We start from the raw sequence: 16,956 nt of genomic DNA, 5'->3' as shown, positions 1-16,956 counted from the left end.
GCACTCCCGTGTCCATTGCAGTGTAATTCACAACAGCCAAGACATGGAAACAGCCTAAGTGTTCACTGATGGGTGAATGTAAAGAAGGTGGGAGATATATGTATATATATATCTCATATACATGAATATTATTCAGCCATAGAAGAGAAGGAACATTTGCAGCAACACGTGTGAACCTGAAGGACATTGTGTTAAGGTAAATAAGCCAGACGGGAAAAGACAGATATTGTGTGATCTCACTTACATGGAATCTAAAAACGTCAACCTCATAGAACCAGGGAGTAGAATGGTGGTTGCCAGGGCCTGGGCTGGGGAGATGTTAGCCAAAGGGTATAAACTTTCAGGTAGAAGATGAGTAAGTTCTAGAGATGCAGGGTACAGCATGGTGATTATAGTTAATGGTATTGTATTGTATGCTTGAAATTTGCTGAGAGAGGAGGTCTTCAGTATTCCCACCACACACACAGATGGTAACTACACGAGGCGATGAATGTATTAGTTAGCTTGATTGTGGTGATCATTTCACAATATAGACATACATCAAATCATCATGTTCTATACCTCAAAAATCATGTTGTACAACCCAAAAAAAATACAGTTTGTATTTGTCAAACCCACCTTGATAAATCTGCAAAAAAAAATAAGAACATAAAACAAAATAGGGGCGACTGGGTGGCTCAGTTGGTTAAGCATCTGCCTTCGGCTCAGGTCACGATCCCAGGGTCCTGGGATTGAGTCCCGCATCGGGCTCCCTGCTCGGCGGGGAGCCTGCTTCTCCCTCTGCTGCTCCCCCTGCTTGTGCTCTATCTCCATCAAATAAATAAATAAAATAAAATAAAAATAGCAAACTCTAAACGTGTGTGTGTGTGAGAGAGAGAGGGAGAGAGAGAGAATGCGTGGGGTATTTCCGAGTGTCGGTGTTAACTCTTACCTTTGTGCCTTTACAAACCTCTAACACAGATTCATGCACATAGAGAGTAATCGATGAGTGCATGTGTAGTGAATCATTGTAAAGGTATCCCAGCTCCAGACATAGATTCACCACTTACTAATTCACGCTTTCATAACATTTTGTGTCTTTACTACAGTACGTAGATTTTTAAAGTATTGAACAATTTTAAGGAAGCTGTAGAGGCGATTCTGGTAGTAAGTCAAGGCAAGCCACCATCGGTTAAAAATTGCATATGAACAAACTCTTTTTTAACATTAGGATATCTTATATCATCCTTTTATCTTCTCAAATTCATTCTGCTAGTTCCCTTTCATTGCACGATTTTATTTTATTTATTTATTTTTTAAAAAGATTTTATTTATTTACTTGACAGGGAGAGAGAGAGCACAAGTAGGCAGAGTGACAGACCGAGGGAGAGGGAGAAGCAGACTTCCCGCCAAGCAGGGAGTCCAACGTAGGGCTTGATCCCAGGACCCCAGTATCATGACCTGAGCCGAAGGCAGACGCTTAACCGACTGAGCCACCCAGGTGCCCCATCATTGCACAATTTTAGCCTAATATATTTTTTATTTGTTGGTCAGTCCAGCCAAATTCTCTATATTAAGATTATGAATATAAATGGTAATTGAATTTTTAAATGATTTCCCATGACCACAAGGCTCTATGTGGTCCAAAATCTCTCTGGACTGAGTTTTCAATATAATTCATTATTAACACACATTTAAAAAAAAAAGCACAGATGTATGACGAATACGATAAATAATGATTAAATATAAGTGGTGATGGCTGCTTAACCAAATCCCGGAATTCCAGTGGCCCGACACCACGGAAGTTTGTCTTTTGCTCACCTGCCAGGCTCAGGTGGATATTCTGGTCTGTGTGCACCGTCTGTTCAATGATTCGGAGAGCCCAGCTTTGCTCCGTTCTGGGGCTCCTCTTTCCTCGAGGGGCCGAGCCAGCAGGGGGAAGTGATGGGGACGTGTAGGGGACACACACCCCCTTTTCTGAAGCCTTGGCCTGGAAGTGACAGGCCCCAGGACCCCTTGCTTCCCATAGTCCAGCACTCCGTGCACGGGTCCGTGGTGAGCCGCGCTTCCCAGGGACAGCCCCATGCTGAAGGACGGGGCACGCGGGGGACACATTTTGGCTGCACACACAAAGCAACACACATACAAAGTACAAAATACAAAGCAAAGTGTGTTGAAAACACATCTCTTAATGTGATGGTTGGCTTTTATAAAAAATTAGGTCCTATTCCACTGACGAGTTTACTTGTTGCTGAAATGTGACATGATTTGGCACCTCTTCTGTTCCTGTTTTCCATTTCTACAGACCCAAACGCTGAGAAACCTTGGTCTCAGAAATCACATCCTAGAGCTGCCACGTGATTCTTGGAACTCCGTCTGAGTCACATCAAAAATGGCGCCCTTGTTTTGTTGACCGACGTTTTCTGTTCAATTCAGAGCCGGCTGGAGACGTCCTTAGGCCCGCCTGCAATACTGTTTCAGTCCAACTCACTGGAGCCCCCTTTTTTTGCATGTGAATGTCACCCATTGATTAAAGTTATTCCTTATTTAAGCTTCTGGAAGTATAACCAAAAACACCTTTGTAATACGCAGGAAGTGACCGTTTGTGACAACTGTTAGCTCTTCACTCAGAGGCACCTTGTTGAATCAGGAACAGGTGGGAGAATTTCAATTCCTGTTTCAATATAACTTTTCAGTACAATATTATTTTATGAGATGTTTTCTTCGCTTTGCCTGCTTTATAACTATTTTTATTTTGGGTGAAATGTTGGAAGGGCGCATTTAACTTTATCAAGCTCATGGAGAGTATCTGCCGCGTGATGTAATCAGCAAAGCCAGTCCTCGCTGGCCCACCAGTCCGTCCCATCAGCCTTGCTTTCTTTCTTTAATAAAATTAGAAAGAACCAACTTTATTTTCCATGTGTTATAAAGAATATTATTTTAAAAAGAACCATTAAGAAATCCCTCAGAGCGCATCTTGTAGGATATATTACTAAAAGCCGTCAATAGCCAAGAACATATATGGAGTAAAATTTTTCCCCTTTATCTAGTAAAGTGCAGTGTGAAGTGTAGTTTCCATACTGTGATTTACGAAGCCGGGCATATGAAGCATGGTCTTCGGGAGATGCGTACGTGCTTGTGGATCAAACACTGGCATCTGGCTTCTTAAGATCATTAAATAAGAATCACGTATAAGAATCAGAAGTGATCAATCACATTAGAGACCACAGTCAAATTTTTCCTACGTACTTAATTAAAGTGTGAAAACGAATCAGCCTGACAACTAGCACATAGTTGTTTTTTTGTTAAAAGGAGACAGAAGAGTATCAAACATTTTCTGAAGTGAAATAAGAGGATGTCAGACTCTAATTGGAATAAATATCTCGTGAGACTATGTATTAAACAGGCTGTAACTCCCACTGAATGAGGCACACCAAACTGGAAAGATCGCAGAAGGTTTTCATCAGCGTCTGCTGAAGACCCCCATGCTGGGAGAGTGTCCTGGCTGCGCCGAGGGAGGCCAGTGCCGCTAGGCCGCAGAGGCCCTTGGACCCAAACGTCTCAGAAAAGATCGGCTTACCTGAAACGTGGAGAGCGGACGCACCCTCTGTTCTGGGGTTCTCCGTCACGTTTGGGGATGGAAGAGATGAAAGCCTTCTCGCTACCTAGCTCTACAATACATCCTGCCCGGCGACAAGCAGGTGCCAACGGCACGAGTCACCCTCAGCCGGGCGCCTCCGGGCCCCATGGATGCCGGCCAGCCCCAGGCCCGGGCAGGCCCACGGCACCTCCGTCTGTCATCAGAGGAACTGCCTCCACAGACAGGTCCGTAAGATGTCTCTTTGCTCCGCACCTGCAGGTTTTCACAGCTCAGAGCAAGGAGCAGTAGTAAGACTCAGGAGGCGAGTGAGTGCCTTTCTCTTTTGTCAGAAAAGCCCCTTGTGCACGGCGTGGGGGGGGTGGAGGGGGTGGGGGGGTGGGGGTGGGAAGGAGCTACGTGAGCATTCTGACCTGTCCTCGGGCAGGTGCACACGGCAGCGGACACGTTAAACTCTCTGTGCAAGGGGTACCCCCTCCCCTTCCCTTGCTTCTCCTCCTCCTTCCTGGACCAGGGGAGAGTCTCATCAGGACATAAAGGTCCACACCCTTGAGGAGGCAACTTCTGGGGCATTTGAACATGGTTTGCATACCTATCAAGTTGAATTCCTTAAGTTTAACAGACAAGTTAAAACTTTTAAAAACACTTTCTGTAAAATAGAACTTCTAAATTCCAGTATCACGCAGAGAAATGCTTTAATTAAAAGATCTATTTTGCTTGATCAAGGATACCTGAATTTTCAGATCTTCAAGAATATGTCCTTACAATTCCCTTTTCAATCACGATAAGGAATGAATGCCCTAGTCAAAGGAAGAGGAGAAATCTGTACCATATACTAAGCTTTTGCTTTTCTTGGCCAAATAAGCATCACACGAATGTGCTTTCACCGCATCTGCCTGACTTTGCCGACTCACTGTTTTGTTCACTCTTGTTCTGGGAATTTTATGTTTTATTTTTCTTTTATCACATTTTGATGCTCAGGGGCCAATTTCCACCCACGCAGTTCCCACCGCCGAGGGGCGGCATTCTCCGGGTGTTGGTGAGTTTTAAGCAGGAGGAGAAACCGGTAGGTCTGTAATCTCCGCAGCCTTGAACGCGTGGGCCAGAGCCCAGCTGAAGTGCACTCAGTCCCCCCGAACCAGGAGGAGAGACCCCAGCACAGACGGGAGCCGAGGTGAACGCATCTGGGTCTCACTTTCTGCTCAGCTCAGCTCTCACTTTCTGGCTCAGGAGGTGCACACATAGCAGAATGGGATGAAGGTTAAGTTAAGGTTCTCTGAGCAATGGGGAGGGAGCCGGTGATCTGCAGGAACAGTCTTAATTCTTCTTGTGGGCAAGCTCTGCACCTCGAGCACATTACTGACTCACTTGGGCTCCTTCTATCCAGGACAACTGCTCAGTGTCACCGAGGTCTGTTCCGTGGCACCGGGGTGCCCAGGCTGCGGGGCCAGATGTGGTCTTCGTCATCGGAGGGTTGGGAGAGAAAAGAGCAGACAAATGAGGCCACAGCCACGCCCCCCGCCCCCCCTCGGGGCTGCTTGCTAACCCTTGGGGGTGACAAATGCTTCTTTGGCTGCTTGAAAGTCTGCCTGAGCTGTGTTGCTGCAGAGTCAGCCCAGACTCCCTGACCTGCCATCCCACAGCACCTCCCCTTGCTCCCAGAGCCCACCCGGCTTGCCATGCTAAGAGCGGGAGCTCTGGAGCCAAAACACTGCCACTCACTGGGACGTGATTCAAGTTTCCCATGCCTCAGTTTCCCCACCTGCAAAACTATCCGCACTGTATCCAAGGAGAGCTTTCATCCTCTTCGCTAGGATGGAGGCTTGGATTCCTTTGGACGTTACCAGAAGGAATGTCCTCCCTCCCTGGTTTTGTGTCCTGCAGCTGGTGATGTGAAAATCACCGGAACGCCTGGCCACCCTCAGCGATACGAACGGCAGGCCTGCCCAGGAAAGGCAGAAGGCACGGCTGTGGGGTCGCGGCGCTGCTGGGTTCTGACTCTTCACTCAGGAGCCGGAATGAAACGAGCAGCCCAGTGGGCAGAGCTCCTGGGGGGAACTTCTTTCTAGGAAGGCAGGCCCCCCCAGCCATGGATATGTGGTCCACACGGGCCAGACCTCCCCGACGGGGGTCTGCAGGCCCTCCCCAAGCTTGCAGAGGCTGCTGTGGTCTGTCATCTTTGCACACTTCCTCTTGGTACTCAGCTGAGAAGGAGACTCTCCACACCACTCCCCTCCCCTCCCCAATGTCCCCCACCTCACTCTGAATGTCTACCGGCATCGCTCACGGCTTTGCCAGCCTCCTGTGCCGCCTGCCACCCCAGGCCTGGAATTGTGGTGGGATCTTCTGCTTAACGAGTAGTGTTTTCAGACCCCACGGCAGGGAACTAGCTGATCTTTCATGGGTGCTTCCTGCACTCGTTCCTACCAAGAGAGGATGTTCTTCCTTCCCATGGACCGAAGTCAGCCACGAAGGTATCAATATGGTCCATTTCCTCTCCAAGGGCCCCCCGGTTTTGCCAATGCCGAGACCACCACAGGGGGTTCTGCTGCAATCATCATTGGGGTTTCCCTGTTCTGGCTGCCCGTTGAGCTCCTGTATGTGCTCCTCCGGGCACGGCCTCTAGGAATTAGGTCTCTAGTCAGTGACAGCTTTAGGCCATGGTGTCCCCATAAATGAAGCTTCCGTACGTTTCGACATTCGGGAGACCTGTCCTCTGTTGTTCTTCCAGGGTGTTTGGCTGTCCTTGGCCCTTTGCATTTCCACCTATAGGTTGAGCTGGCCAAATGAAAAACGAAAACCTAAAACCAATGTAACCCTGTTGGGATTTTCACTGGGAGTGCCCCGAGTCTACAGGTGGATCAGGCAGAAACACATGTTGGTGAAATAGAGTTTCCTGATCTGTTCCTTTCCCGTGTATTTGAATCCTCCTTCAGTTTGTCTCAGTGAAGTTCTATATTTCTCTCCATATAGGTTTTATACATTTTTTTTCATTCTCTGTTATTTCTAGAAACTTGATATTTCTTGGTGCTATTATAAGTATTATTTTTGAAAATATTCATTTTCTGTTTGTTGCTGGCATATGGAAATAAAATAGATTTTATTTCCTAAATTTTTTTTTTTTACTCATCTTACTAGTTTTAGTAATTTATCTGTAGAACTTCTGGAAATTTCATAATCATGACCGCTGAAATTATAGACATTTCATTTTTCCCATTGCAATCTTTATATATTTTATTTCTCTCTCTTAACCATTTTGGGCTGGCCAGGCCCCCAGCAAGATGTTGAATAAAAGTGGTGATAGTGGGTATTCTTGTCTTTTTCCTAATTTCAGAAGGTAGACTTCAGTAATTTATCATTATGGAGTACAATGTTCTCTGTGGCCTTTTCTGGTTTTTCTTTTTTTCTTTGTAAATCTATCACGTAAAGGAAGTCCCTTTCTCTTCCTAGTAAAACTTTGGAAGGCTGGGCCCCAGTGATCTCGTCTGCAATTACCAGAATTGGAAGCTCTTAGTAATTCTAAGCCTGGATTCCGTGCTGGCCCTGCCCCGCGCGGGCACCTCCGCTCAGCGCCGGGGGACGGGGCAGGAGAGGACCAGAGTGCCGTCCGCAGGGCACACTGCAAGTGGGGGCCCGAGGGACACTGTGGACACGGGAGCACAATGCCACACAGGAAGCGAGGCATTCTCAACAATTTACGTATTTATGTAGGCCAGGTTGTCTGGAACTCACTTCTGCCGGGCGGTGTCTGGGAAGGCTCCAAGCGGAAGTAGTATTTGAGCTGGGTCTCAAAGGATAGATTGGGTGGGTGTACTCAAGATTGGAGAAACAGGGAGAGCAAGTGAGGAAGGCCTGGGGGGCACAGCGGAGCTGTTGGGTTCAGTGACGTATTTCAGTCTCCCGCCTTCTCTCTGCTTTGATTTACTCACAGTGGCAAATGTAGGTCTGGTGCCTAAGGGGAGCTCACTGCAAAGAATGCTTAATCGTGCTCTTGAAAGCTCGCAAGCCGGAGAGGGGTGACTAAGTCAGGGTTCTTAACATATGCACTCGGAAGCGTATGGAGGCGATCTGGAGGAGCCCCACAAACTGGCGTCCACAGGCCAGAGACCCGGGAAGGTTCAGCTCAAGTCCGAAGGCCTGAGAACTAAGCTGTGCACGTGGGGCCCTGTCCCCAGGACAGCGGGGCTCCCTTCTCCTGGTCTGCCCTGTTTGCTTCTCTCTTCCTTTGCTCTGCCTTCTGTTGGCTTGATCACATTTTCTGTTTCTTTTTTTGTTTTCAGTTTCTTTTGGTGTGGAAACTGAAAACTTTCTGTGCATTCAGCACCTACTCTCAGTTTTTTAAAAAATGCCTATTTAATTACACTTAAAAAAAAAAACCAACAAACCATATTTCCACTCTTCCCCCTGATCATGGGTTTGGGATTTGTGTGTTCCAATACCCATGGAACACCTCCACTGTTTGCTGCTATTATTTAGAATTCTGCTTTTATTACTTTTTAAAATAAAAATATCAGATATTGAAAGTAGATGTTGAGTCAAACTTACCAACATCTTTACCAGGATATTCACCATTGTTTCCCCCATGGCCTGCTTTCCCATGTGTTTAAATATTTTATTTATTTACTTGAGAGAGAGAGAGAGAGCACATGAGAGGGAAGAGGGTCAGAGGGAGAAGTAGACTCCCTGCTGAGCAGGGAGCCCGATGCGGGACTCGATCCTGGGACGCCAGGATCATGACCTGAGCTGAAGGCAGTCGCTTAACCAACTGAGCCACCCAGGCGCCCTTCTCATGTGTTTAAATATGTCCTTCAATAGGCTTTTTTTTTTCAATGCAATCTATTTTTTTTAAGATTTTATTTATTTATTTGAGAGACAGTGAGAAAGAGAGAGCACATGAGAGGGGGGAAGGTCAGAGGGAGAAGCAGACTCCCCGCGGAGCGGGGAGCCCGATGCGGGACTCGATCCAGGGACTCCAGGATCATGACCTGAGCCGAAGGCAGTCGCTTAACCAACTGAGCCACCCAGGCGCCCTTCTCATGTGTTTAAATATGTCCTTCAATAGGCTTTTTTTTTTCAATGCAATCTATTTTTTTTAAGATTTTATTTATTTATTTGAGAGACAGTGAGAAAGAGAGAGCACATGAGAGGGGGGAAGGTCAGAGGGAGAAGCAGACTCCCCGCGGAGCGGGGAGCCCGATGCGGGACTCGATCCAGGGACTCCAGGATCATGACCTGAACCGAAGGCAGTCGCTTAACCAACTGAGCCACCCAGGCGCCCTCAATAGGCTTTTAATGAAAGTCTGCGTATGATAGTCTTTGAGTGTTTAAACATGTCTTTGCTTTGCCCTTTCTCCTGAAGAAAACTATGGTGAAGAATGACATTTTAGGCGCGCACTTGGAACACACCACTGGGTTTTCTTCTGGCTCAGTTGTCATTGATGAGAAGTCGGTGGCCCGTCCAAATGTCAGTCGGCTGCTGGGGAAGTCCTTCCCCCAGGGCTCCGCTAACGTTGCTTCGATCCAGACCCGCGTCACGGCGCCAAAAGCCAGGTGTCTCTTCACCTTCTGACTTTATATCTAACATCTTCCTATAGCTCATCTCTTTCGTTTTCTCGGAATTCCAGAAGCTGTTGTGAGATCTGGGGGAAGCGGGACTGGCCCTGCAGGAGGGCCGTGAGTCCCTGCGTCCACACCCAGCTTGTAATGAAGGGCTTTAAGCCAGGGAGAGGCACAGTCTGACTTGCATGTGCGAAAGGTCTCCGACCTGCCTCCCGTCGTGGGCAGAACACTCGTGGTATTCATTACTCAAATGCCAACCTAAACGGGCTCTGGAAAGGCTCAAGAAGAATGGCATCTGCACAAATTGTTGAATGTAATCCTGCTCTTACCGACAGAGACAGCTGAAGCGGGGGGCGGGGGTGTGTGACTCCAAGCCAGTGGGGCTGGTGCGCGCTCTGGGCCCCCCTGAGGGCAGGGCCTCCCCTGCTTCTCCAGCTCTATTTATGCCCATGACCCCTCTCCACCAGCACAAGGCAGGCGGCAGTCCAGGGGAGCCTTGCTGCATTCCCGGTAGAATTCCCTTCCCTGCTGGGAGTCGCCGCTGATGGCCCAGCAGGACCGAGAGTGATGTGGATGCAGGAAGCACACATTTTATAAGAAAGTCACTGGGGATGGTGGTGAGATCAGTGTTGCTTCTGCCTCCTGGTTCCTGAACGTGCCCGTTCTAGATCCTGGGGATACGGCAGTGGGGTGGGGGTGGGGGGCTGTCCAGGGCATATAGTGCCCTCTGGAGGGAGGAGTCCCAGTTCTGCAGGCCGTCTCCACTGTGGCACTTCGGTCTTCTGGCATGTCACTGGCACCTTCCAAGAATGTGGCATATATCACGTGTGCATGCACCTCCTTCGTCCTAAGTGTATCCCTTGGTCTGAAGCAGTGAATGTTCAAGATCTTATGCAGGGGGTCTGTCCTCATGTGGGGAGCCGGCAGGGGCACCCTGGGCAGGAGAGTCAAAGCCCTACATGGCCTCGGTGGCAGTTCCTGTAAGGTCACATCACTGCCCCCACGAGGGTGCCTCGTTCTCTGCCCGCCACTGTGGGGCTGGTTGGTCTTCTGGAGGAACGGTGCCATAGCAGAGGCTCAGTGTCGGCCTTTGCTGGTGACAGGACAGACATTCAGTGGCAGCCGTGGTTAGACTCATGCGGGTGACAGGGGCCCAAGAAGCCTGCCCCCCGCTTCTGCAATGTCTCCGTCCATGGCCCATGTGGCCCCCACAGGACCATGCCACTGGATGCCTCCTGTGCTGCATGCTTACGGGGGGGGCCCGGATGGGAGGTGTCTGTCCACCCCTCCTGTCCCCAGGCCTCCTCCTCAATCTTTCTGCTCTCTGGTCTCCCAATCCTGCTCCCTCCGGACCCCTGGCCACTAACCAGCACCGTTTGCCACCACCCAGAAGTTCATGTCCATTCTTCCTTCGGCTGACTTCTCCCTCTGTGCAAAGTTGACCAGCAAGCGTGGTGTGCACAGGTCTGCTCACTAAGATTCCCTATGCAGATGTCCTTCAGACCAGCCCTGAGTGGGGTGTGGACAGGAGCATTCCTGCCTTGGTTAGCACCAACATAAGGGGGCCGGCCCATTCATGAACGAGGCTGAGCATTTCCTGCTCTGTCAGCCAAGCAGGTAAGCTTCCTCTGCTCCCTGCGGCAGCCCGTGGGTACAAGTCCAGAAGGAGGCACTGGTGCTTCAAAAGTGAGAGATTTGGGGTTTGGGCTTCCCATCGAGGCCACCGCTGAACCAACTTGGACCCAATTCTGAATCTGTGACTTCCGCTATGACTTTGTGCAGCCGAAAAACCAGCTCGTGATTGCTCAGGCATGCCCGGCAGTGTGCCAGAAGGTGCTTTCCAAGGGCAGTGGTCCCCTGCTGCAGACAGTGTGACCTTGAGCTAGAGTTGTAGGGGTGTCAGCGGCAGCTCTCCTGTAGGGCTTGCCAGGTATCCACAGAGTATCCTTCCCCAGATCCTTCCAGCCCCATCTGATCCTCCAGTCATACAGCCCGAGTGATAGGAGCTCAGTGCAAATTGGTGTCAATGCACCCTCGGATCTGCTAGAGAATCCTCTCTTGCTCTCGCCTTGCTCAAAACTGGAAGCCTCCCAGTATGCCTGATAAATTGGTTGGAGTAATTCCTAAGGGCTGTATATGCTGCTTTCAAAATCCAAAGAAGCCTGCAAAACATCTATGTCGGTGGAGGGGATGCAAGATGCACCTTAGCGGGGATATCCTGGCAAGCCTCAGACCACTGAGTGCCTGGAAACGGCACCAACGTGACCAGACTCTGAATTGCCATGGATTTTTCTCTTTTGGCAGCACACGTCGGTGGAGAATCTAAAATAGCTCCATTCCCTGCTCGTTGGGTCCCGATAGCGTGATGTCCTCTGTACAGGGCGCCATCCTGACATTTTGTGAATGCCAGGATGATCAAGATCTCCAGGTTCTTTTGAGACAGGAGAGCCCCCCAGCCCGAGGGCGAGGCAGTGTGCACGGACTCCTGTCCTTCCCACGTGAAGGGGAGCTGCTTTTCATTCTCGTTACTGAAGGGGCTTGAGAAGAACGTGTTTGCCGGGTCTCTGGCAGCCTTCCTGGTTGCTGAGGCTGTGTGTCTCTCTCCCAGGAAAGACCTCCCCTGGCAGGCTATGGTCTGGCTCCGGTCATAATAGTCTGCCCCCAACCACTGAAGCCGTCCAACTCTCGCAGAAGCCACTCGGATGGATTGAAGAGCAGACGTGATGAGGACCACCGCCCTTGCACTTCTGAAATCTGTCGAAGGGGAACTAAGATTTACCATCTCACCCCGGAGGCGGTCAGCTTGTCACTCACTATCTTGGTTGGGGCGAGGGGCTATTTAGGGGCTCCTGCGGCGGGCCAGGTGCCGCCCCAGGTCCTGGAACGTTTGAGTACGTACATGGCTTCTTCCCAGAGGAGGAAGCCTGTTTTCCTGTCCTGGCCACATGCCGGGGGTCTGGAGGCAAGGAGCGGAGCTGGGGGCAGGTCTTGAAGAAAACACGGCCTCACAGGGGTTTGTGCCCGGGATTGGCAGACGACAGTCTGCAGACCCAACCTGGCTCACCCCCTGGTTTTGTAAATAAAGTTTTATTGGAACGCATCTCTGCTCATTTGTGTAGGTATTGCCTAGAGCCACTTTCAGGCCAAAACAACAGAGCTGAACCGTTGTGAGAGACTCTCCAGCTCACAGAGCCTCAAAGATCTACTATCCGGCCCTTTACAGAGAGTTTGCCGGCACCCACCTTTTCCTACAGCCGATGCGTAGTCCATTCTGGATTTCTGACACCTGCCCGACCCAACAACTCGGGAGTTATTAGGCGGGCCGGGGTAGAGAACCAGACCCGGCACTGCCGTTTTCCGTGAGGTCTCGGGCAAGACCGAAGACGACCATGGATACAACATCCGCTGACGAGCTGCCATAAAAATGGGAAGCATCAGTGTATGCTCCGTGGCGTGGAGACCTCGGTGGGCCCTGTTCCCATGTGAACATTTGTGTGCGAAGTCCTGTGTGCCCACATCACCCCACTGGGGCCCTGCTCGTGCAGGTTTGGTCTGCAGGCCCTCATGGGGGATTCGGAGCACCCGGTTCCCGGCCAGCCCTGGCCTCACCTGCTTCTGCTGGCTCCCATCGGAAACCTGTTCAGAGACCCCCCCCACCCGCAGTGTCTGGGATAGGGGCACAGAGGAGGGCTCTAAGCTTCAGACACAGGCTTGGGGCCGTGGGAGGGACCGGGCATCTGCAAAGAGCTGCTATCTGACATTGCAGAAGGAACTGACAACAGCATTGGAGGAGAGAAAACAGAAGTGAGCCAGGAGAGGAAGTTCAAGGATGCCTGCATTTCAGCGAGTGTAAGGAAGACAGGATTGTGCCAAGCAGCAGGAGAAGGGTGGGAAATGCAGGGGGACTCAGAAGGGACGGTACCTGGAAGCTGGAAACCCTGGCTCTGATTCTGGGATTGTCATTCCTTTGCTGTGTGGCTTTGGATAAGTCACTTGACTTCTCTATGCTTCAGTGTTTCTCACCCTTACAATGGAAGTGGTGGAAATTCCTGCCTCCCAGGTTTGTCATGAGATTCAAAAAGGAAAGGACGTAGTCTTGCCACAGGCAGGGTTTTGAAGCTCAGATCATTCCCGGGGCAGGGGAGGGAGGGTGCATGGCCTCACCGGGTTTGCGTTCTCATCTGGCTGCCAAGCTCCCTGTTGGTCTCTGGAATTACATTGTTGTCACACGACCTAAGTTAGAAAGATAGGAGAGAACTTGACATTGTATAGATTTCTTTGTGAGTGCATCGCTTCTCTTGATTCTGTGATTGCATTTTCCTGAAGCCTCTACCTTGCATTACTCAGAAGGCAACAAGATGTCCCTAATGCCTAGCAACCCGATTCCAACTCGGTGATGCATCCTGTGATAAGGATGGGTCAAGGTGTTGTTACAGGCTGCAGGTGCAGAAGAAGGCTTTCCTTGAGGGGCAAAGGTTTATTTGTTCACGGTTGGGAGGTACCACTCTGGAACATCCCATTTCCCTCAAGGTTTTCAGATACTCCACGCCAAATCTTGTAGCCAAAAGATGTCCTCACAAGTTTCTATAGATAAAACCATTATAGGAAATCAATGTGTTCCTGCAGCTTCCATTATAACTCAGCCGCAATGCCCCAGATATGGCCTGGTGAACCGAGGGGTGGCCGCCGGGCTGGGGCAAGGGCAAGCTGCAGTGTTCGCAAGGTTGGGAGCACTGTGAGGAGCACCTGCCCGAGGGTCTGCTCAGGTCGGTTTCCCAAGTGAGCCTCGGCTCCCTCGTCTGTAAACCACACCGTTGCAATAAATGGAACGGACATCCTGCAGCTTTTACTGAACGTTCAGCCAAATGAAAGCACTTCGAATGTTGCCGTCAGCTTTCTGTTTCATGAGAAAGTTTTGGTTTGCATTTTAGGAAGCGAATGTGTTTCGTTTGCCTGGGGCTTGCTGACGAGCCCGTACTATGGGGGAAGACGTGGTCCGGCGGAGGGGAGGAGCCCGGGTCCTAGTCCAGCAGCAGCAAACAACTTGCCCTGGGACTTTGGATTGATCATTTTGCTGTTCTTAGCTGGATAAGCTCTGGGTTACACAAGAAATCGGTAACTTTAGTTGCCCTTGGAGAGAGAAACTAAGTAGCTGGTGACCAGTTTTAGGACTGAACTTGGATAAGAGCTATACTCAGTCGGCTTTGTACTTTTCACTGCACCCTATGCATTTTACACACATACACCCCCTGCTCCTTAAAGACATAAATGCCTAAAATTAAATTAGCCCCCAGACCTCGGAAGCTTATATATTTCCTTCCAGAAACAAAAACATACCATTGTATCTCTCGCCCGTGATTCTGTAGGCTCTCAATGGTCTATAGCTTTCTCCTCCTTGATGGCCCGCGTGGTGTTATAAACAAGACTTTAACCATTCTGGCTCTGCCAACCTAAGCGAAATGACAAAGGACCACCCCGTTCCGATTCAGGTCGTTCTCGAGTGTGCAAAGGCCCAGGTCTGTCTGTCAGAAGCAGGCGCGGCCCTTCTCGCTGGCTCCCACAGGGACAACCCGCACGCCACACAGAGTCCGTCCCGCACTCGCATGGAAACTGGTTCAGTTGATGTAATAAATTCCATCACCAACCTAATTTAACAGGAAATGCTTGCTGTGTGGGACATATGAAACGATGCTTGATGATTCCCCATAGACTTCAGCTTCAGGATGTGGGGAACACGTCGGATGTCTGTGGGACCTATGTGTGTCCTCACAGATGAGCACGTGTGGGTGACGGTACGAAGCATGAGGGAGGGACGAAACCGTGAAGATCGGCAGCGCCAGCTCGGAAGCGATGATTGGCAAGAGAGCCGATCTAAATTGTGATTTCCTGAGTCCATCACAATAACTATCCAGAAACACGTCCTGCCTTTTTCATGCAGAATGTGTTGACAGGAAGATGGTACCTGAGGTGTTTTCTGTGAGTCTTTCTGGCCCCTGACCCTGAAGCATCCTCTGTGTATTTGTCTTTTGGATGTGAGACCTGAGTGCTGCTGGTTGTTCAAGCAAAGGGATCTGCAGGACTCCAGAGCTCATACTTCTGTCTAATCACCTCCTGTGTGCAGAAACAATCTCAGAGAGGTTGGCTAACTCACCTGGGGTCACCCAGCCAGCAGAGGCAAAGCAGGACTAAGGACCTGTTCAATATACTTTATGGTCGCCTAGAGCGCCCCACCTCTGGCAGGTGGGTATGCATCCTTCCCAGCCAGGGGCGGCTAATCTGGGCCACCACTGAGGGTGAGTTCTTCCTCGAAGAAGCTGGGCAGCCAATAGAAATGCAGCATGTAAGTCGAGGGCTTTATCCTGGGCTGTTCATGGTTCTGAATTTCATTGTTTGAATCCTTTCATCCTTTCTGACAATTCTGGGACTCAGGGAAGGGCCGTAGCTGTAGACCCCAGCTCACTGGCAAGTCAATCGTGTGCATGCAAGACAGCCTAAGTCAGCGTCTGCGATTGCACAAGGAGCCCTGACATACACGTTAAGATCCCTGTGCACCGAATCCACGCCCAGCAGCAGCTCGACCTCTCTGCATGCCTCTGATGTTGCTGTCTGCACCCCTCTGGAGCATGGTGCCCGTTCAACAATTCTGTTGGAGGGACGGTAAGTGCAGGGAGGGGAGGACGCGTCCAGGCATGTGTGGGGACGGGCACCGCACAGGCGGAGGGACAGGACAGAAGGCCGTGGGCGAGAGACACACCGGGGACACGTCCAGCAGGGAGGGCCTTTGTGTGGAGTTTGGGTGGGACATGGTTTGGAGTAGGGCAGAGGGACAGTAAGGCAGGGGATGAGAAAGAGGGTGGGGGGCTGTGGAGTGGGGGATCCTGGCGAGGCTGGAGATGCAGCATGGTCTCCTAGGACCTGCCATCTTCAAGCTCACAGACACTTGTTGAGGACCTACTGTGTGGCCATGGGTCCCCGTGGGGGCACTGTGGGTTCAGGGGTTGAGTGAGACCCAATCAGATTGGGTGGGATGGGAGATTACACGGAGGACACCAATCATCATAGCTCCTGGCAGAGCACAGTGGGTCAGTGGGTTCTTTTTTTTTTTTTAATATAACTAAAGAACATTTATTCATTTTTCACTAAGACTTTATCTTGAGCACGTAACTAAACTGTCACTACCCCCCCACCCCAACCTGAAGGGTCAGTACAGCGAATGTTATAAAGCAGATATGGACAGTTTGAAGGACTGGAACCAAGATTAACTGACAAACAACTTCCGTCTAAATTATCATAAAAATGTTTAAGTAAAAAAAAGGGGGGGAGGGGAAGGGGGCAATGGGGGCTTCAGATTGAACAAGATCCTCACATTTCATCTAATACCTTCCATCCTGGCTAGAGTACACCAAGATGGAGACAGGATTACTATAATACAGAGCCGCCACTGCAGCACGCTGTACACACCTGTGTTCCAAGCCCACCCCCAGCCCCCACTGCTTCTAACTCAGCTATTTCCCGGCCTGTTGGGCCTGCCGACGAAGCAGCACGTAGATCTTCTCTTTAATCCAGTCTTTGTTATAGGGCTGGTATGTCTGGGTATCAGCTCGGTAAACAAGGCAGCTGAGGTCTGCCAGATCGTCACTAAAATCAAACAGCTGGCTGATATCATATGTGATAGAGGGGCTGTTGGGATTCATTCTCTTCAGATGTTCTTCATACATTTTACAAACACCTTCCATGCATTCATTCACAGATTCATAGTCAGCATAAGTTCTGCCTGCTGGCCTCTTGGTAGGCTGTACCAGCAAAATGGTGTGAGACAT

The 16,956-nt window shown here is 50.1% G+C and overlaps 2 protein-coding genes across 2 annotated transcripts in view; one reads left to right on the top strand and one right to left on the bottom strand.

The window, feature by feature from the left end:
- TMED3 (transmembrane p24 trafficking protein 3) overlaps window positions 1-2,958 on the top strand; it is a 31,929-nt gene extending 28,971 nt beyond the window's left edge. The window contains exon 3 of the mRNA XM_027570619.1: window positions 2,285-2,958. Within this exon, the coding sequence (XP_027426420.1) occupies window positions 2,285-2,359 (75 nt within the window). The 3' untranslated portion in view covers window positions 2,360-2,958. The remainder of the gene's footprint in view (window positions 1-2,284) is intronic.
- Window positions 2,959-16,459: 13,501 nt separating this feature from the next.
- On the bottom strand, window positions 16,460-16,956 carry LOC113910108 (enhancer of rudimentary homolog). The gene has a single exon (XM_035728217.1). The coding sequence runs from the start codon at window positions 16,954-16,956 to the stop codon at window positions 16,642-16,644; it is 315 nt and encodes a 104-aa protein (XP_035584110.1). The 3' UTR covers window positions 16,460-16,641.

This window comes from Zalophus californianus, chromosome 6 (assembly GCF_009762305.2).
Source record: "Zalophus californianus isolate mZalCal1 chromosome 6, mZalCal1.pri.v2, whole genome shotgun sequence".
Lineage (NCBI taxonomy): Eukaryota > Metazoa > Chordata > Mammalia > Carnivora > Otariidae > Zalophus > Zalophus californianus.
This window is presented reverse-complemented; position numbering and strand designations above follow the sequence as displayed.

Bases quoted from the DNA above. Each gene is read 5' to 3' on its own strand.
- LOC113910108 (XM_035728217.1), bottom strand. From the start codon at position 16,956: ATGTCTCACACCATTTTGCTGGTACAGCCTACCAAGAGGCCAGCAGGC.